Below are 20,642 nucleotides of genomic sequence, written 5' to 3'. Positions count from 1 at the left end.
CTTAGATATTGCCCACACCAGAGGTCCTCTAGATGGCAGTCTCTACGCTCAGATAAAGAAGCGGCGAGGGCCAGGCTCTGGTTCTCTCACCTCGACTAATGGCAGCAGCCCGGGGGCAGGCCTACCTGAAGATAGGCCCGATCATCTCATCGCTCAAGGTTCTGACTCCGCCCTCTCAGGCCATTCCATCCATTTGAACCAATCATCTGTCCATTCGGAACGTCAGGAGGAGCCCATTCGTCCGCCGCCTCCAACCAGACAGGAACGAGAGGAGCTTGAACGTCTTCTCGGAGGCATAGAGGGAAACCGAGATGGAGAGCGAGAGACCGCCATCTTGGATGATGGAGATTCCTTGCCCTCAGAGCGAACCGGGACGTTGAGGCTCAGTCGGTCATGTTCCTGCCGCGACGGTTACCGGTCTCAGCGCTGTGCTGAGCCTGGTTGTGACCGCACCCTCCTCATGCCTAATGGTTACTGCCTGGATCGGGCTCCCGGCACCAACGGGCACCACGGGGCGACACCTTCTGCCAGCCCCAACCCAGCTGCTCCTCCGTCACACATGGATCTGTGCCAGCACTACAGTCCCCACTCCCACCAGTCCCTGCCCCCTCCAGATTTGGTGTGGGACCGCCAAGGGGGCCCGCCCCACTACCTACACCGCTCCTGCTCAGAGGCTCCCTCATCTCGACATATCTGCCCATACTCATCACCAGACCTCACCCCTCACTCTCACACCCCTCCACATCACCACCCTCTGTCTGCCACGGGTCGCCTCTGCTGTCGAGAAGATGAATACGGTCCCTACCACCACCCTCCCCCACCTCACAGCCACCACCATGCTCATGCACACCACCCCAAACCCTCCACCAGCCCTACCTACCATGATATAATGCTAATGGATGGTCTTCCGCCCCCCGGCTGCCCTTGCAGAGACTGCACTATCAGGAGAGAAGACTCAGCGGCCTATCACGGCCTGAGGCTGGACCGAGGTGACAGCTTTCAATGGGACAGAGAGGCGGAGCTTCAGCAGAGGGAGGTGGGGCTTAGGAGAGCCAGGGAGGCAGAGTTACCCAGAGGGTCAGAGCTCCACTGGGAGAGGGATCCCGGGCTGAGGCGAGGCAGAGAGCTGTCCCTTCACTGGGAGCGAGACAGGGAGGCTGAGCTGCAGTGGGAGAGGGAAAGAGAGGCTGAATATTGGCACAGGAGAGCCACCATAGCCTCCTATGGCCAACAGGGTCACGATCTTCCTGCCTTCCAATTTGACCCCTTGCCATCGGGTCACCCAGCTTATCCAGAGGCGTCGAGGTCTCATGCTCATTCTCACCTGGATCTGAAGTACAGCAGCAGCAGCAGTGGTTACCAAACACCCCGCCAAGTGTGCCCCTGCTCACCCTACCAGCCCTCGCCATCTGAAAGCAGGGGCTACGCCTCGGGCTACCAGTCTGAGTCCACGTCTCCGCTGCCCCCTGCCTCCACCATGACGGGGCCCTGTGGCCACAGCAATGGGCCAGCAGAGCATAACCATAGCCGCCACCCTCACCATCCAGACTCCCAGCAGTCATACGGCTCAGACTCACACACTGGTGAGTCACGTTAAAACAGAGACAGTCAGAAACCTGTCTTCTTGTAATGGGAAACGGGAGAGGATAAATCATCCGTAATTAACACAAGTATCCACTGAAAATTTGTGCTTAACTAGACAGATACCTTACACATTACTCACAAATAGCCTCTTCTTGCCAGTCACCAGCCTCAGCGGAGACTCTGTTTATGGATGTTCATTTTTTGTAAATGTAATCCCTTGTCTTTTTCCTTTCTCAGATGGCCTTCGTAGCTCTGGTGAAAGTGTGGGCTGGAGGGATCACATTACCCACGGGTCCTTTAAGAGGGTCCACAGAGATGGCCAAGCTGCATCCTCCACACCGTCTGACATGTCTGGACCGCCCACTCCTGTCCACACCAGCAGCCCTCTACGCACACAGGAAAGGTACTCAACTTTTAGTCCTTCACTAGACAAGAGAGTTTTATCATCAAGAGTGCTCCTCACTGTCAGGATGAAAAGAAGGATAAAAACGTGAGATTTAAGAATTCGGCTGATGCCATCATAAATTACTGTTATTTAAGAGAGATGGCTGTTCTATGCTGAGAACATCTGAGCCAGTGGAGATACTAATCTGTTGATGACTTTACAGATTCAGGAAGTAGGTCAGAGTAGAAATGTTGCACTTCTCTAGATCACAAGCAGTTCTGTGACAGTAATACTCATGTCTGTCCATTTCAGCCCCAGTCCAGGAGGGAGGGAGTATGAGATCCGGACCACAGACATCATCAGCAGTGACTACGACGCTTCCCAGGCCCAGGACAGACACTATCGAGCTGACGACATCCTCCCGGAATCCCCGGAAAGCCAAAAAAGCAGCACAGAGCCGTCATCTATGTCATCCACCAAAGACACGCAGTCGCACACAACCACACCTATTCAAACAGAGCCCCACAACCACTGCACTGCACAAACAGAGCCAGCCCCTGCAGCTCCCTATCAGCAGCACTGTAGTCCAGATATGCGCTCAGCTTCTTCGTTTGACTCCGTGACATCAACCACATCAAACCAGGGACACTTCCAGGCTCCGTCATCCCCTCTCCGTGCTTCACCTGCGCCAGATACACACCCCCAGCCTGGCCCTCTCACTCTCCAGACGCCCCGTCTTTCAGAGGCTGCTGCTTTGCCTTCCGCCGTGGCACAGGCGGTGTCCCAGCCTCAGAGCCAGACCCACACCCAAACCACTGGCTGTGCAGGACCCATCCCAGCAGAGGTCAACGGATCTTCTCCAGCCGGGGAAGCTCACCCAGAAGCTCCAAAACCCACCAACACCTCCAACACCCAAGCGCCTGCATCTCCCACCCCAGCTACATCATCATCCCACCAGCCTGCATCCAGCAGCATGGAGGGCTCCCCTGTCTCCGATGCCCCGGTTCCCGGCTTTGCCACCCTGGGTAGGAGGTTGATGTTGAGTGGGTCTGACCCCCAACATCCAAACCACACTCAGCAGCACAGTCCCCCACATCACCACTACCCAGCCATGGAACACAGTGCTCCTCTAGACACTAACAAGAGGCACTGCTACTCCCCTCACACTCCGCACCTTCATCAGTCCTCCTACTCCAACTACTCCACCATCTCCATCCCCCTTCCTCACCCCCAGCCGCCTTTGCCAGAGAAGCGCCACCCTCCTGCCCAGTCAGGTTCACCCAGCGATGGGGTGGGGACTCTGAGGCCGGCCGTGGGCCATGTGCCTCCCTCCACTGCCAGCACCACCCAGCATCAGCACCATGTCACATTCTCTCCCACTGTGGGGGAAATTGCACCCCCTGCAGGCCAGAATGATGGAGTGGCCCCTGTGGAGCCTGAGATCGCAAACCGGGTCAGTGTGAAGTTTGTCCAGGATAGTTCAAGGTTCTGGTACAAGCCTGGCATCTCCAGAGAGCAAGGTAGGTCTGATAGGATACAGCTCTTTATTTCCTTGTAATGTTTTTTTTTCCTCTTTCCTAACGTTTACAGAAGTCTAGTGTGCTAGCATCTAAAATATTGTTTTATTGAGAATTACAGAATGTAAAATTTCCTAATGTTTTGGTTGTGCTTGGCTGTAGCAATCACAGCTCTGAAGGAGAGAGAGCCAGGAACCTTCCTGATCAGGGACAGCAACTCTTTCCAGGGGGCCTATGGCTTGGCCCTAAAGGTGGCTACGCCTCCTCCCAATGTCAACAACCACAGCAGCAAGGGTAAAACTTATCGTACATGTCGTTAAGATCTCTCGTTACCACATTGTTGTTCCCGCTGTTCAGCAACAGCAGCGCAGTGTGGCCATTCAAGGTAATTTGTGTGACATTTCACTTATTCGGCAGCTGCTTTGTCGTGGTAACACTAAATCTCTGCTGTTCCAGCGAGTGACCCTCTGGAGCAGCTGGTCAGACACTTCCTAATAGAAACAGGCCCTCGAGGAGTCAAGATTAAAGGGTGTCAGAATGAGCCCTACTTTGGTAAGTGGTCCTTCCCTGGCGTTAGCGATACTTTTTATGACTTTGTTTCAGGAAAACTATTAATAGTCAAAGTACCATGACTTGGGCACCTACAGGAGAGAGAATTGTGTTTATGTACATCGTTTTACTATCAGGTAATGTAAGGAATTTATTCGGGTATCTGCTATCCACAGGGAGTCTGTCAGCACTGGTCTACCAACACTCCATCACACCCATTTCTTTGCCTTGCGCTCTGAAGATCCTAGAAAAAGGTTGGTTCTCCTTAATTTCATCAAGGCACTGCAGCTAATGAATATTTTCATTATTGATTAATCTCCTGAGAATTTTCTTGATTAATGTCTTTGTCTATAGAATACCAATCACAATTGCCTAAAGCCCAAGGTGAATGTTTTTGTTTTTTTTTTTCGGGACCAACAGTCCAAAATCCCAAGATATCCAATTCACCATCAGACAAGTAAAAGCTAGAGAAGCCTCAGAAGTGAGAGGCTGGAACTAGATCATGTTCAGCAGTTTTGGTTAAAAAAGGACTTCATCAATTAATAATTGTCACAATAGTCAATTAAAGATTTTACAGCAAAGATAAGTTATCATCTCATAATGTGATGAGCTAACCATTACAGGGAATTGCACTTTAATCTTCTCTAACTGATTTTGATTTTCTTTATCTCCATGTTGTCAGATCTGATAGGAGAGGTGCAGGAGGCTCAACCAGTGAGTAACATCAGCACGGCTGCTGACCTGCTGAAACAAGGAGCAGGTGAGCTGTGCATCCTGCCTCCTTCGTCCTCATAATGAGGAGTCACATCATTATGTTCACACTTTACAGAGATGGAGTTTATTATGTTAACACTCCGCAGCCTCGGGTACAGCTGTAAACTGACCGCCGCGGCATCGATCGGTCGAGGGCTGCAATGGAGTACTGCAACATACATAACTTGAATTTTTTCCATAAAATGCAGGGAATTCATTTAAAAGTCAACACACAGCAGCCGGAATGCTGGGAGGTGTGTATACCATCCCATTGGTCAAAGCGTTCCCCTCTCTCTCTCTCTCTGTCCCTCGTCCCCTCAGCCTGTAACGTCCTCTACCTGAATTCCGTGGAAACAGAGTCTCTGACCGGCCCGCAGGCCATCGCCAAGGCAACAGATGCGACCTTGGGTCGTAACCCGCGACCTGCAGCCACTGTCGTGCAGTTCAAGGTGACTTCGCAGGGCATCACACTCACCGACAGCCAGCGCAGGTAAGAAACTTCCCCACGGATTAATACTTAAAAAATACAGTGACATAATTATTTATTCTACTATTTACAACTTTCCTCTTCAGCACTAACAATTTGCTCTTAATGTGACCATATACTTGCCTTTTTCTTCAGTAGAAGTAGCCAGTTTGGCTGGGGAAAAAAAATTGTCTTCTTTACAGTCATGGATTGCTCTCAAGAAAACACTAGCCAATAATACCCAATGAACTATGACGATGGACACTGTAGCTGCAACTGAAAGCCTTTTCATTACATTTTCACGATGACTGCTTTAGCACTTATAACGGCCTCTCAAGTTTTGCTCTGCGTGTATTGCATCTTTCTTCTTCTAGGGTTTTCTTCAGGAGGCATTACCCGGTGAACAGCGTGACCTTCAGCAGCATCGACCCTAAAGACAGGAGGTGGGAAACTGAAAGACCAGATGGATCTTGCTTGAGTCTCGTAGCTGTAGTTGTAGTTGGAACCAGAACTAACCTAAAATCAGCAAAAATCCTAGACACATCCCTACAGCCAGTCATCCATTGCACCCATGAGCATCCACTGCATCTGTTGCCGTGAGCCCGCGCATGGATCTGAATGTCTGTGTTGTGAGTGCATCCGTTTGCCTGTGAATGTGTGCGAGCGTCCATGAGAGACAAGTCTTTATGTTTGCGAGCACGCTGGCTGCGGCCGAGGCTGCAGCTGCATCAGCTTGTTCGGCCGCTCTGCCTGCGTGTGTATGTCTGAGTCCGGTTCTCTGTCTCTCTGTCTCTCGCTGCCTTAGGTGGACTAACTCAGACAGCACCCCTGTTAAGTAAGTGCTCTGTTTGTGTTTGGTGACTTGGAGAAAGGGAGTGTGTATGCATGTGTGTTTTCAAAACAGGCGTGCAGGTTTGCCCTCCGCCTGAGACGTCAGTGATATTAAAGCCTTTGCATGGCATCAGATTGTGAGCGAGCCTTGGCAAAATCATTCCAGCATATATGATTTAATAATGAAAACCAAGTCCTACTCGACCCCATATTACATAATACTAACTACTGCACCCTGTAGGCTGTTACAAAGAACCAAGTACTTTCTCACTTACTAGACAAGCGCTTGTAAGTTATGTAATTCCTTTCGCTTACTGTCTTTCTCCGTAACCTGTTGTCTCACATCCTCTTTCTCGACCCCTTCCCTTCTCAGGGTGTTTGGTTTCGTAGCCAAGAAGCCCGGCAGCGTGGCAGAGAACGTTTGCCACATGTTCGCCGAGTTGGACCCCGAACAGCCTGCCTCGGCCATCGTCAACTTTATCAACAAGGTCATGCTGTCGCAGCGCCGATAGACAAAGAGAGGAAATGGAACTCGGAGCATACAAGCAGTGGCATGCAGCATATAGTATTGACGCGGCATTTACTGCACAGTAATGGCCGAGTGCCAGTGCTTGTGTTCTCTAAGTTTGGGCGATGACACCGATCTTTGTCCATCAGTCGATGATGTGACAAAGACTTTCTTATTGTCAGGTGTAAATACATTCAGAAAGCAGTTGAAAAATCTTAGTCCAGGATCCCTACCGAAGGTTTTTCACTTGTTAATTTGCCACTCTGTCTGCTCCTAAACAGCCTCCCCCTTTTCCAAAAGGCCTGATTGGAAAATATACTGCAAAACATTTCAGTTTTCTAATATAGTCACGTATTGTTGGATGAAAAAAACATCATAAAACAGAGTGATCAAACAAGCCATAATGTATAGCCTTACAACTCCTCCAAGTATGAGGAGGCTGCAGAGGAAACCTCAACAATCCGCAATGGCTTTCCTGGTAAAAGAAGACATCCTCTACATCTGACAGGGACCTGTGTCATGAAGTGGGTTAGCCAGCTATCTTTGGGCACAACTCAGGTTTTTTTTCTGGAATCATGAAGCTGGCTCACTTTTAACAGGAGTATATTGGCAATGACGCACGGATCTGTGCTCCCGCTTCCTTCCTCCGTGTCCATATGTCGGCTCTGAAACCCTAACTCACTCCAGAACCTTAGCACTGATGATGTTGCGAGCAATTGGCTGAGACTGAGAACTTTGACCCTTTCAAATTAACATGCTCATAGCTGAATAGGTAAACTGACAGTTAACCGAGCCAGTTGGTAACCAGCTGCATGATGTCCGTGCAGTCCTCACCGAAGGTAAAGCTCTTAAGAGAGCCAGACGTGAGTTGAGAGTTGAACTTGCTTCGTGATACAGGCCCCCGGTAGATGATGGTTAAATACCATAAATACTTTTATCATCTAGGTCCGGCTGGTGTCCAGTCGAACAATGATAGAAGTCCTTAAAGCAGCTTTAAGGACACAGAGCAACAAAGCGCTGTACGGTTCAACATTCAGACTCCATAACTGCCTTTAAAAACAGCAGGTGTTTATATTTTGTATCGTTACAAAATCCCTTGTTTAAAAAAGTGACCAAAGCCCTGATGATGTAATTTAGTTTCTATATCTAGAGATGTTCAGGTATTCAGATGTATGTACAGCATATCTACAGCCACTCTTGCCTTCAACCCCACGACACCTTTAGCAGCGTAACACGTTTCATCATAATCGACAATCATAATTTTTTTTTTTTTTTCCCCACTCATGTACACATAATAATCGGAGCGAGTGAGAGACATAACTCTCTAATGAAAGTAAACATGAACGTGAGGTTTTTAACTTTTTAACGAGTGTGTGCGAGGGAGTGGCGTGTGTGCGTGCGTGCGTGCGTGTGTTTGTTGAGGGCATTGAGGTAAATATGTTGGGTATAGTTACGTCCACTGTTAAAGAAATGCATGTGAAATTGGGAAAAAGCTAGATGGGGAAGGACGTAGAGTGTTAAACCACACCACTGCTGTGAAATGTTTGGTGTTCATTCACTGATTCACATCTTGTGACAAAATCCAGTATAAGACTTATTCACACGTTATCCAAGAGAAGAGAGGTAAACACACATAAGGAAGGCAGTGGCCTCAAGACAGATGTACTTAACCAAAGACCCAGCACTCTTGTATTAATAAGCTTTTTACCTAGCTATATTTTTTTACTTATTGCTTCTTGTATTTTTACTATGCATTTATTTAGTGTGTTGCCTTGTTTGGTAAAAACCTAGAAAAACACTACTTGTATTACAGCGATAATATATTGTGGTCTGTTTTCTTGTTGATCTCTATATTATGTAGTAATATATTTTCACATGCAGCTATAGGACAGTGTATGAGACATAAAAAAGGAAACATTTGGTTTTTTGAAAAGAATAATATGCTATTTTGTATGCAAAAAATGAAAACTAGAATTAAACTGAAATGATGTGGTACCTAAAGTGCTTTTGCGTCATTGGTTCATAGAGCTGCAACTAACGATTATTTTCATTATCGATTCATCTGCTGATTATTTTGAGGATTAATTGCTTAATATAAGAAAAAGCTAAAAAGAAAAGAAATGCCTATCCCAGTTTCCCAGAGATGATTTCTTTGAATGTCTCGTTCTGTCCAACCAACAGTACAAAAGCCAAAGATATTCAGTTTCCAATGAAATTAAACAGAGAAAAGCATCACATCCTCACATTTTAGAAGCTGGAACCTGGACAGGTAAGGAAACTATCGATCGCTTATCAGTGTAGTTGCTGATTAATTTCCTGTTGTGGTGGTGGTTGGCAAAATAAAAAATTCTGATAGTGGTGTTCATTATTAATTTTATTTATTCACAATTCCCTTTAATATCTTTTTTCAAATTAGAGCAAAGCACAAAAATATACATTGTAATTTTTTAAAACCTTGGTAAAATCTTTCAGTCATAAATTTACAAACAGTCCCTTTAAAAAAAAAAAAAAAAAAAAAAAAGTCATTCTGTTTCCATAGTGACAGACAACTCTACACAGAGCCGACACTAGCAGACGTAATTGCGAACACTTGGTGACATAACGCTTCAGTCGGCCTCTACCAACAGGCAGACTCAGATAACAGACTTGATGGAATGAAATGCTCTACAGATACATTTGGCATTTGATAAGCAGCAGAGGAGTTGAGCAAAACACACAGGTGAAGGAAAAGCCAAAAGGAAAAAAAAAAATAAAAAACAGCGTAAATCTATTATGGTCAGTTTCACACACTCACACACTCTCAGCCATGATGTTTAGACGCTGTTTACTATTGCACATCGGCATCGCTAAGGCCATGGTGGAGAGGATACTATATACAGATGATCAGCAGCTTATACTGGATGAGGCACATTGCTGCGATCATATATTCAGGGCCCCAGATTCCTCTTCAAGTATCTTAAGTGGGAGTGTAAAAGAAAAGAACTTTTTAACTAGTTTACTATTGAGTGATTACAACATCGGAGATTAGGTCACATCACCACCCGAGCTTCACTGATTTGTTAAATTAAATCTAGTGTGAGAACTGTAGTCCTACCTGTGACACCGTGACCTATACCCTGAATCTAAAGTCAGTGTGCTTAGACTTGCTGAGATGAAGGGTATCTAGAAATAACTTATTTCATTTAAAAACAAAACATGTGACAGGAACAATATCTCCCAGTTTCAAAGGTGCAGTAACAGTCAGTACATGATCCCTTGCGTTAAATCCTAAATAGAAACAGCAGGCCAGTGCCTTGTTTTTCAAGCTATGCTGAAGGACGCTCTCGTGATGTTACGACAGCAGCAGGAGACACAGTCAGAGCTCTGCAGTGTTAATTAAAGCTGTGGCAAAAGGGTCATTCCTGGCACTTCATTGTCAGCTGGGATGTTGGCCACTCCCTTTAAATAAAAGAGCTTTCTCTGACATTTGTCCTGTTTCCAAAACAGGGGCACTCGTTGGCAATGACTCATTCAATTTGCCTCTGCTGATTCTGTCAGCATGTCTGAAATAGCAATCATAAGCCCCAATAAGACAAATAAAAACCAAAACTGGCTGCTGTGGCAGGAAATACCCACTTCCAGAAATGACAAATAAGGTATTGTAGCAATACTGACCGCGCAATAGAAAGGTCACGAAGCTGCATTTTTTCTTACAGATCCCTGACAACCACCACAATAAAACCACTCATCTGTTGCCTCAGGGCTGTCCGAGGAAAACAAATATGCAGTCAGAAAAACAAGTCCTGTTGCCTTTTACAACATACCTTCAGCACACCCGTGTTTTCCAGGAAACAGCTGCATCATTCAGTGGCACAAGCTAACAGCAGCTGTGTGTTACCTATTCTGCTTGAGCTTGGAAGAAAGCATAATTTGGTATTTCTGTTGCTAGTGGTTTCCTCTGCAAGGGAGAGCAGAATCCATCCTGGAGTTGACACCAACATCACCTCCACCTCCTCCAGAGAAATGGTCCACGCCGTCCGGGACCGTTCAGCTTACGGCAGAGGGGGGCCGAGGGATGTGGCTGGGGAGTGGGTAGCGGAGAGGTGCCTCAGACGCTTGGCTGTCTGGTGGAATGTGGTGTTGGAACCGCAGTCTATGTAGCGATAGGCCTCGAGGCTGTTCTGGGATGTTCGCACCATGTACGAGGTTTTCACTGACGTTCTGAAAACAGGCAAGCGGACAGAGGAATAAAGACCGAGCTGCTGCATACAATGCTGCCTGTCTAAATCAATTAGCTACAGACAAAATGCATGATGTGACCACAGGAATCATCTCAAAACAGCTTTTCCCACAGCTGTCTCAATAATCAGCCGGCAAAATTGCACCTGCAGAAAGAACGGCTGCAGTCGCTTCCAGTGTGTGAAATCCTGCTTCTTTCGTCTGAACTACAAAGCAAGAAATGAAGTCATTTCTAAAATAGCAAGCAATGGTAAGAATTTCACACATTGGGTAACACGAAGGAAGTGGTTGATGTGGTAACACCGCTGTCAGTGGTACCTGACCTGACACACACAGCTGTGAATGCCTCTGCTGTAGGCTGATAAGCAAAAGTTATGATGAAGCAGCGGTGGGACGTTCATTTACTCAAGTACTTGTGCTTTGGTCGAGTATTTCTGGTGCATGCTACTTTCTACTTCTGCTTCACTACATTTCCGTGGGACATATTTGCATTTTTTTTTTACTGCACCACATTTATCTGACTGCCATAATTCCCTGAAGAAAAAAAAAAAAAAAATCTCCCTCTTATCTTAATCTTAAGTGACAAAAAAGCGTACTGGGAATATTTCAACCTGCTTTATTCTTTCATGTGTCAAGATACACACAGTTTCCTAGAACGTATTTTCAAGAAATTGATTTAAATTAAAAACTTAAGAATTCTTAGTACACAAAGGTTTTTAGGGCAGAAAGCTCTTTATAAGACTGAGGTTTTACAAGATTATACTGCCCAAGACTATAAAGCCAAAGACTATAAAATAGTTAGCTACATCCAAAATTCTGTTCAAGACCTTAAGGCACCAGTGTTAATAAACCTTTAATAAATAAACAAATAAATAAAGTAATAAAACAAACACTGGGAAAGGATAATGCACAACAAGTACTTTAGCTGCTTAAAGTGTACAATGTTTTGCTGCTAATACGTCTGTACAATCACTCAAGAATGAAGGACTTATTTGTAAGGGGGAATTTTTACACTGTTTCTAGTCGATACTTTCACTTAAATAAAAGATCTAACAACTTTTCCCAACTCCGTGACGATCCAAGTAAAAACCATAACAAAAGAAACAGGACAAAAAGAAGACAGTGATAAAAGCAGAAAGAAGCATTTTCTCAAGGTAAAGAGGTACTTACTGCATAAATACAACTATGTTGTGGACCTTGATGCTGGGCATGGTGCAGAAGGCACTGAAAAAGGCACAAAGCAGGGGTTTAGACTGTTAAATTGTGCTAATGGCTTTTGGGTATGCTTCTAAACCAACCCTTCAGCCAGAAATACACCGATCAGCAACAATGTCCTTAAAACCCGTAACTGGTTTGAATGCTGTGTATAATCATATTATATATATGAAAATCCTTTGCAGTCAGTGACTGCCTGAAGTCTGGAACCCATGGACATCACCAAATGCTGGGTTTCTTCCCTTGACATGCTTTGCTGGGCCTTTACTGCAGCCGCCTTCAGTTGCTGCTTGTTTATGGGTCTTACTGCCCTCAGTTTTGTCTTCAGTACGTGAAAAGCGTGCTCAGTTGGGTTTAGGTCAGGTGACTGACTTGCCCATTGAAGAATATCCCATTTCCTGCCTTAAGAAGCACTTGGGTTGCTTTCACAGTATGTTTTGGGTCATTATCCATCTGTACTGTGAAGCACCGTCCTGTCAGTTTTGCAGTATTTGGCTGAATCTGTGCAGACAGTATAGACCTATACACTTCAGAATTCATCCTGCTACTTCTATCAGCAGTCACGTCATCAATAACCCAGTCCCATTGGCAGCCATACATGTCCATGCCATAGCGCTGTCTCCGCCATTTTTGACAGATGATGTGGTGGCTTTGGATCATGAGCCTTTCCTTTCCTTCTCCATACTCTTCTCCCTCCATCATTCTGGTACAAGTTCAATCTTGTTCCAGAGCTCGGCAGGCTTTTTGTAGATGTTTTCTGGTAAAGTCTAATCTGGCCTTTCTGTTCTTAGGTGTTACCAGGGGTTTGCATCTTGTGGTAAACCCTCTGTATTTACATTCATGAAGAGGTCTCTTGATTGTAGACTTTGACAATGATACGCCTGCTTCCTTGAGAGGGTTCTTGACCTGGCTAGATGTTGTTAAGGGTTTTCCTTCACCAAGGAAAAAATTCAGAAATCATCCACTTTAGTTGTCTTCCGTGGTCTTCCAGGCATTTTGGTGGTGCTGAGTTCGTCTGTACGTTCCTTCTTTTTAAGAATGTACCAAATTGTTGATTTGGCCACTCCTAAAGTTTCTGCCATCCGTCTGATGTGTTTGTTTTGTTTTTTCAGCCTCACGATGGCCTCTTTCATTTGCATCGACACTGCTTTGGACCACATATTAAGAGTTCCCATGAACAGATACCAAATGCAAATTCAACACTTGGAATCAACTCCATACCTTTTATCTGCTTAATTTGCTGATGGGATAAAGTCTAGATAGAAAATCAACACTTACTAGACATAGGGTGCACTGCTACCAATCTCCACACTGACAGTGTAGTTCACCTGCAAGGGATTGGTAAGTTACACAACAGTAAAGCTCAAAGTGTAGTTATCTAGAGTGAAATAGGAAGTAACGTAATGGCAAACACAGACATTCTATCAGCAGTGATTTTCCACACTGCTGTTATGGTCAACAGGGTTCATAAGAAGAATAAAACCAAGATGCATCATTCTACAATATTTCCATCTTTCACTGCACCACTGAAATTGTTTCTTACTGAAGATGCAAGTCTTAAAAAATGGGTTAAGAATAATACTATCATTTTAAAAAAAGGCTCAGTAAATTCCTATGCTGAGCACTGTAGTTTTTAACAAATGTTACACAAACAGAAGGAAATTTGTGCGTGGGGGACTATCGTCAGCTGCGGATTCAGTACACCAGGGAGTATTTACAGCGGCAGGAGAATATGTGGGACTGACTCACAATAAACTGCAGTGCGTATCTCCATCAGCATGAAAGAACATGTGAACCAGTGCAACAGGTTGGCTCACTTCTGTGTTTTTAACTTTAAGTTTTGGACAACAACAGAGCTCTATGGCACAGAGGAAAAGGATGGGATTTGTGGACAGTAAGAGGAGTATAGCATATCACCAGACTCGTCCTTTAGTTTCCAGTTTTAAGTCAGTGGCCGAGTACGCGGCTCATTTCACTAAAGTCTTCAAGCATTTAACCTTTAGCAGGAGATTTTTGTGTGCAGAAGAGCTGGGAGCTCGTTTTGTCAAACAGAGACTACATCCTGCAGCAGAGACACCTTCCAGCATGCTTTACAGGTGATGCAGTTGTTTGCATATTGAACTCTGTACCAGAAAGCTCTAATGTCACTGGAGCACCAGTGATAATGTTTATTATGTACACAGAACAATATTTATTAAGAAAGTAGACAAATCTTTTATTCTAAACTATATAAAACCTATTGAATGATTATACGAAGTGAGTGTGTGCATTTTGAATGTGTATTTTCCCGTACCTGACTCTCACTGAGCGGCTGGATGGTGGTGGCATTGTCTAGCTGCTGAGTACCAATCACTGTCTTCATGTAAAGGACCTGGCAGCTCACACTCTGAACCAGCACCGAGAAGAAGTTTGGGTTGCTGAAGTTGAGTGTGCTCTGAGCAAAACGGAGTACACAGTGAGATGCGACAAATACTATCATCTACCAACATACATTTTTCGACCTGCCATATTTGTTCAAATTCTGGTGTCAGGAGTGGTGACAGGCAGTACACTTTCTGCGCAAACAGGAAGTCACAAAAACTAGAACGTGAAAAAACTGCCTACAAAGTCTCTTCTTCTGTTGAATGAGTACCTCTGATACACAAAGGACACGTCTTGAACAGGTACTGTGATGGACTGCGTTAGGTTGTTCAGGTTAAAATTAGACTAACGCACAACAGTTCGACTACTGAGGCAATTCTCACACAAAGAGAACATCTGAAATGAGATTTTCAAATCACACTACATGTCACCTTTGAAATTGGTCGTGTAACCCATCAACAGTCCAAAACCCGAGGAAATTTATTTTACTGACACATATAACAAATAAAAGCATCAAAGCCTCACATTTGCAAATGTGGAGCTAGGGTATGTTTGGCATATTAGCTTGATATAATATGATTATTGATTAATTAACCGATTATCAAAAGTAGTCGGCAATTACATTTTAGTCAACTGACTAATCACTTCAGCTCTAATTAGGATTCGAGAAACAAAAAAAAAAGGACCCGACCACTGACTTACTATTTCTTATACCACACAAATCTCTATTTTAGTGTGTGGAATTTAATTCAGGGTATGGAAAAGCTGTGGTGTGCTGCAGGTACAGGAGAAAACCTACCGTCATGTTCATCAGGACCTTCATATTGGAGTGGTCAAAGCGAACAGTCACCGAGCGTATCCCGTCATCCACCACGACCACCGAGCGAGGAAAGAGGAAGAAGGCAACGAGCGAAGAGGCCAGGAGGCACAGCACAACTGACAAGACCACATACAGCTTCCTAGGACAGAGAAAACGTCGACTCTCTTCTTTAAAGTGTCGTGCACCGTACTAACTGAACAACACCTGTACACACCTGGATCAATTCAAACTACGTTACTGAATGACATGTAAATTTTGTTTGGCTTTGAGTACTGCAGAAATAAATGTTCGGTGGGCACAGAAATCCAATCTTTTCAGCACCAAGAAAGCCAGATACATACGGTGGCAAGAAAAGGTAAGTGAACCCCTTCGGAACGACCCGGTTTTTCTGAATTAACTGGCCATAAAATGCGATCTGACCTACCTCTAAGTCACAAGATAAAGAAAAGAGACAATGTGCTTAAGCTAATAACACACAAACAATTAGACTCTTTCATGTCTTTAGTGAATAAACCCATTAAACATTCATAGTGCTGGTGGCAAAAGTATGTGAACCCTTAGCTTTAATAACCGACCAGAAGTCCTTTGGCAGCAGTATCCTCTAAAGATTAGACCTGCACAACATTCAGGAGGAATTCTGGACCATTCCTTCTCACAGGGCATCACTTGCTTTTTCCAACCTACACTGCGAATGTTTGAATAATGTTTTCAATGTGGACAAGAACAACACATTGATTTGTGGGTTGTTAGTTTAAACAGACTGCAGATTGTGTTTGTTCATAATTGTAACTTAGAGGAAGTCCTGACCACATTTTAAGTCATATTTATAGATAAATGTGAATAATTCCAAAGGCTTCATTTCCTCTTTCTTGCCATTGTATTAGTAAGTTTTGGTTACTTACGTTCTTTGGGGCTGCAGTCTTTGGTCACTGTATGGGATCAATGCAACCAGTTCATTCACTTGACCTATCAGGCAAGAGATAACAGGTCATGTAACATGATGGTTAGTGTTTCCTCTTCCAATACACGGTCTTTTTGGACCCACGGCAAGCCTCTAAAATTGCATGACGACGGTCTTCTGCTCGAATTAAAATAAAAACACATGCAATGCCACACTATTAGAAAAGGTTCGTTTCAAGTTACACTTAGGGCTCTTTAACACTGTACCCGTTTGAAGGAGATGCCAGCACAGAAAACAGGAACAGAAAAATGCAGACGACTGTAAACCTGTGTGCCATTTACTGCGCCAGCTGTTTGCACACGACCGGTCCGGCTGCACATCGTAACGACACGTTTTTTTCAAGACATCTGAGACCTCGAAATGTTTAAATGTGTTTTAACTCTGCTGCAGTTACAGCCATGGTCTGAGAAAATACAACACACTTTTCCCAGGCAGCAGTCGACCTTCGGTGAGGCGACTGTATCATTTCACGCTCACATGAAATTCTCTGCCGCGTCCACGGTCGTTCATATTCAACCGTCTCCACTCACCTGATGGTATCCGTCCAGTGCCCTGACACGTCGGGCACGTTATGCTGTCCCTCCCGGTGAACTCCACGTAGGGGAACTGGGCTATGTCCTCCGGTCTAACGAGCCCATCCAAAGAGTCATTGTCGGAGTCCCTGTCCTCTCCCCGCCGCAGAGAGGTCTGCCTCTCTGGGAGGAGCGACAGACTGCTGCCGCTTCGAGACCACCGCGTCCCCATGGCGGGCTCAGCTCGCCTGCGGATGGCACGACCCGAGTTTCCACACTGACTACTGGGCGTCTGCAGGTGGGTGACAAAGAACCCTTCGGCCGAGATGAAAAAAAAAAAAAGAAAAGTGTTAGCGAATTGACTCAGGAGCATAATGGCAGTTATGATTCATGACCCCGCGTCCGCCAATAAAATGTAATCATCCCTGTTAAATTAGCTGACACGCACAGGACTAACAAATCAGTTCAATTGCAACGTTAACGTCGCGGAATTTTGCTGTTAGCGGTTAGAGCCTCTAAGCTAACGCTGGCTAATTTGCTAACAGGTGTTCTAGGAGCTAGCGCTGAGCTACCGCCGGCTGTGGCCGTCTGCAACGTTAAGTTAGCTGCATCACACAAACTTTACTTACCTTTTAGACAAAACAAGTCCACGTCGCCATCACAAAGTCGTCCTTCCACCAGCGTTCACTCCCTGCGGTCTGTCACACCAAAGTTTGCGTTCATGTTGTGTTGCCTTCACGTGCCCCGCGGTGCGCCGCATGACCACGCACCAATAAATAAACTCGACTCGTCGGCGCATTCAAGCGAGTGGCGCACGCCGCAAAAGCCGTGAGAAGTCGAGTAAGTAATTTCGTGTTTTCGATGTCGAACAAACAGAATACAGCAAACCACGCATGTAGGCTCTATTTATTATCAATTTGTTGTACAGTTGCAAACAATGATTCTACCATTAGTCGCTGACATCAGATACATTCTCACTTATTACGATCCAGATCTTAGTGACATTCACACAGCAATTCGGCGGTCCAGGTCATCTTTCGTTTTTGCCTGTGGTAGTAAGACCTTAGATTCTTCCTGTAAAGTCGACAATTCCATTCACTATTTACGGCACCTTGAAGGCGACGCAGCAGCCCAGTGCGTTTGACAGTAGGGTGGGATGACACTTGAAGAGATTGTTGCTGCCCTCTACTGGTATGGATGCTGATTACACAATTACAGTGAATTCAACAGTAATTATTATTATTATTATTATTATTATTATTATTATAAAACATTAAGAAGTTAATTAATTCCTTCTCAAAACCAGTTCTAATTTACATCTTCCCTCTAGTTAACTCCTCTTTCCTTTTCTGTGTTCCACCATTTGCTTAAATGCAGTATCGAGGGGAAGTGCTGCATTCAAGACAGTTACTTATACATCAAGTATTTTCTGGGCGTACAAATGCAACATCGTACACTGTTATTTTTAGTTGGTCTGTCCTGCGAGCTTCCTCTTCAGCTCAGAATTCTCTCTCTGGAGCATTTTACTCTGAAGAAGAATGAGAAAGAGGGGACAGCTGTAAATATGCACTACTGAATATGACATTGTCGTTTGGTAAGAGCTGGTATTAATTCCCTTTGAAGTCAGCTGTGAAGATAAACTGAAAACCTATTCAGAACCAGCTGAAATAAAGTCCCTACCATAACAAAATGACGTAATATGGCTTGAACTGAAAAAGAATGAGTCCAAACCCTGACAGTAATGAACAATAAATGGACCTAACCTTATGTCTGAGGGCCTCCACTATCAGGTCTCGTCCTCCCCTGACGTTCTCCCCCTTTTTCGATGCTCGGAAGGCATCCCCAATAACTGAGACCAGCACATGAGACTGAAAAAGTTTTTTAGAAATTCATGCCTGAAGATCTCATTTATCGTATTGTTTTTCAACGGTCATATTAGTGGTCTCCTCCAATAAAAACAATAAATCACCAAATTATTCATTCAGAGAGTGCACAGCGTCTGTTATGCTGGACTGGGAATACTCACAAACGTCTTGCTCTGGAACAAATAACAGTGGTACATGTCTGCTGCAGGGTGTCTGGCCACGAAGCCGAAGACTTTGGGTGAGGACGGCAGGACGGCACAGAAGGAAACCGTGGAGAGAGGGCATGTGTACAACAAAAACTGAGGATAGGAAAGATAATGAGAAGATGCAAAGTGATGATTCAAAGTGAGCAAGATGTGTAATTAAATTGTGTGCATCCTAGGACTGGTCTGATAACCGTTACACTTTTGTCACACACCTTGGATTTGTTTTCCAAAATGTCTATCCCACTCAGGGACACGAAGAGATGGACTTTGCTCTTCTTGGCCGCTTTTTCTGGGGAGTATTTATCTGGCGTCTAGGGATGAGAGAGCCAAAAGAGGGTATGGATTACGCCATGCTTGTCACTGTATATCTGCAGACAACATGAGAGGTTCATAAAAATAATCAATCTGGGAATCAGGTGCCATCCATGCTAGGTCCTGTATACTGTAGGAGGAGTACCGAAAAAACACAAACGGGAACTTCATGATGCTACAGGAAAAAACGGGAAAACCAGGTTCATTAGGATTCATCCTCAGGGCACCATGAATATCTCCACCAACTGTCATAGCAATCCATCCAATAGCTGTTGAGACGGTTTCAATAACCAAAAACGTAAACTTTATGGTGGCGCTACTTTGAAATCACTACAGTCATTAGGATTCATCCTCCGGGGACCCTGAATGTCCTGGGAGTCCATCCAGTGGATGTTGAGATATTTCCATCTGGACCAAAGTGGTGGACCGACAGACATTGCCATCCCATAGAGCCAAGCTGCTAGCATGGCTAAAAATGATGGACCATTTTAAATGGCTTAAAAAAAACAGCAGCTTTAACAGTTTGTTAGTGGTGCAGTATTTACTGACCTTGAGACACTGAGCTGCTTCATCCAGGACCTGTAGTCCATCAGGGCGAACTACCTCAACTCGCCCAAGAAACTAGTTTTGAGAGAGAAACACACATGAAACAAAACTAGTAATTGGCATTTTAAACAAGATGTCTTGAATACACGCATATCCAAAGCGTGTACGTTTACTTGATTTACACTGCCACAAGTCCAGTCCATGACAAACGGAGCCAAATTACACAACGTACACTATATTGTTCAACTCCCAGAACTAATCAAAAGCATCCTCACTTTTTCATTATTGTCCGACTTCAGATTTTGAACTGTCAGAAATCTGTATTTACCTTTACCCGAAAGGAGATCTCATTGTCATCTTCTGAAGTGTCACTCATCTCGACGCGCCTGGCACTTCACCTGCCGGTTGTCACAGAAGAATTAAGACATTCAAAACAAGCATTAAGGGTTATGGAGATATTTGAGTCAACTGAGACTGAAGGTTAATCTCACCTTTTTGTAAATGTGCTACAACCAGAGTGAGTTGGCTTCTTACTCTGTTACAAATGGATGGGTGTAAAGTCTACTGGAGTTAATAGGTTACCTCCATGTCTTCCTTATTGCCCTTTATCAGATATCAAGGCTGCCTGTAAGTTTCATGGATACGTTTTGATGATCCATCAAGAACTGAACCCGGGGGGGGCAGCTGTGGCTTAGGTGGTATTCCGCTGGTCACAGGGTGGGCGGTTCGATCCCCGCCCCCCTCCGGTCTGTGTGCCAAAGTGTCCGCGGGCCAGACACTGAGCCCTAAGTTGCCTCACTCGTAAGTTGCTTTGGGCAGAAGCTTCTGCTAAATGAATAAATATAATGAGATAGCATTGGTCACCAAGACAAGGCTGTTTTGACCATGCTGTTATGTTAAAGTGGTTCAGAACTGCATGAATTTAAAGGATAAGATGGTTTTTGGTGAGTTCTCACTGATACTTTGACTGGAGACTGCATCTGTTCATTTTGTTGGCTTTCAGTTGAAAAAAATTTAAGTGATACAGTTGTGT

General features: G+C 44.8%; 3 protein-coding genes and 1 long non-coding RNA gene across 7 annotated transcripts in view; 2 read left to right on the top strand and 2 right to left on the bottom strand.

Moving 5' to 3' along the window:
- Nucleotides 1–8,584, top strand: part of tns2a (tensin 2a) — a 53,847-nt gene extending 45,263 nt beyond the window's left edge. For 3 of the 4 annotated variants that reach the window (XM_040153040.1, XM_040153039.1, XM_040153042.1), the window contains exons 18-28: nt 6–1,583; nt 1,822–1,987; nt 2,282–3,489; nt 3,649–3,780; nt 3,943–4,038; nt 4,212–4,289; nt 4,718–4,795; nt 5,110–5,278; nt 5,629–5,697; nt 6,060–6,089; nt 6,459–8,584. In XM_040153040.1, coding sequence (XP_040008974.1) covers nt 6–1,583; nt 1,822–1,987; nt 2,282–3,489; nt 3,649–3,780; nt 3,943–4,038; nt 4,212–4,289; nt 4,718–4,795; nt 5,110–5,278; nt 5,629–5,697; nt 6,060–6,089; nt 6,459–6,597 — 3,743 coding nt within the window. In that variant the 3' untranslated portion in view covers nt 6,598–8,584. The remainder of the gene's footprint in view (nt 1–5; nt 1,584–1,821; nt 1,988–2,281; nt 3,490–3,648; nt 3,781–3,942; nt 4,039–4,211; nt 4,290–4,717; nt 4,796–5,109; nt 5,279–5,628; nt 5,698–6,059; nt 6,090–6,458) is intronic. The other variant, XM_040153041.1, reaches the window with a different exon arrangement.
- A 387-nt stretch (nt 8,585–8,971) lies between these two features.
- tmem106c (transmembrane protein 106C) lies at nt 8,972–16,935 on the bottom strand. The gene is made up of 7 exons (XM_040153043.1): nt 16,699–16,935; nt 16,110–16,173; nt 15,187–15,346; nt 14,320–14,460; nt 13,305–13,354; nt 11,982–12,035; nt 8,972–10,793 (listed from the first exon to the last, which is right to left on the bottom strand). The coding sequence occupies exons 1-7, from the start codon at nt 16,910–16,912 to the stop codon at nt 10,625–10,627; spliced, it is 852 nt and encodes a 283-aa protein (XP_040008977.1). The 5' UTR covers nt 16,913–16,935; the 3' UTR covers nt 8,972–10,624.
- On the top strand, nt 16,888–18,927 carry LOC120803968. Its single transcript, XR_005709389.1, has 2 exons — nt 16,888–16,978; nt 18,754–18,927. It is a non-coding gene; the product is annotated as an uncharacterized LOC120803968 (long non-coding RNA).
- On the bottom strand, nt 17,989–20,133 carry LOC120803967 (PTB domain-containing engulfment adapter protein 1-like). Its single transcript, XM_040153044.1, has 7 exons — nt 20,101–20,133; nt 19,938–20,007; nt 19,613–19,684; nt 18,964–19,062; nt 18,707–18,844; nt 18,444–18,548; nt 17,989–18,208 (listed from the first exon to the last, which is right to left on the bottom strand). Exons 2-7 carry the CDS (start codon nt 19,983–19,985, stop codon nt 18,146–18,148), a joined length of 525 nt encoding a protein of 174 aa, XP_040008978.1. The 5' UTR covers nt 19,986–20,007; nt 20,101–20,133; the 3' UTR covers nt 17,989–18,145.
- Nucleotides 20,134–20,642: the final 509 nt, after the last annotated feature.

Source organism: Xiphias gladius, chromosome 18 (assembly GCF_016859285.1).
Source record: "Xiphias gladius isolate SHS-SW01 ecotype Sanya breed wild chromosome 18, ASM1685928v1, whole genome shotgun sequence".
Taxonomy (NCBI): domain Eukaryota; kingdom Metazoa; phylum Chordata; class Actinopteri; order Istiophoriformes; family Xiphiidae; genus Xiphias; species Xiphias gladius.
The sequence above is the reverse complement of the archived record's forward strand: the minus strand, read 5'-3'. Positions and strand labels throughout refer to the sequence as shown.

Bases quoted from the DNA above. Each gene is read 5' to 3' on its own strand.
- tmem106c (XM_040153043.1), bottom strand. From the start codon at position 16,912: ATGGGGACGCGGTGGTCTCGAAGCGGCAGCAGTCTGTCGCTCCTCCCA. The intron at 15,347-16,109 runs GTAAGTAACCAA...TCTCTGTCCTAG, and splicing joins AGACTGCAGCCCCAAAGAAC to GAAGCTGTATGTGGTCTTGT. The intron at 14,461-15,186 runs GTAGGTTTTCTC...CGTTTTGCTCAG, and splicing joins AGGTCCTGATGAACATGACG to AGCACACTCAACTTCAGCAA.
- LOC120803967 (XM_040153044.1), bottom strand. From the start codon at position 19,985: ATGAGTGACACTTCAGAAGATGACAATGAGATCTCCTTTCGGGTAAAG. The intron at 19,685-19,937 runs GTAAATACAGAT...TCTCAAAACTAG, and splicing joins AGATCTCCTTTCGGGTAAAG to TTTCTTGGGCGAGTTGAGGT. The intron at 18,209-18,443 runs GTTAGGTCCATT...ATTCTTCTTCAG, and splicing joins TGGAGGCCCTCAGACATAAG to AGTAAAATGCTCCAGAGAGA.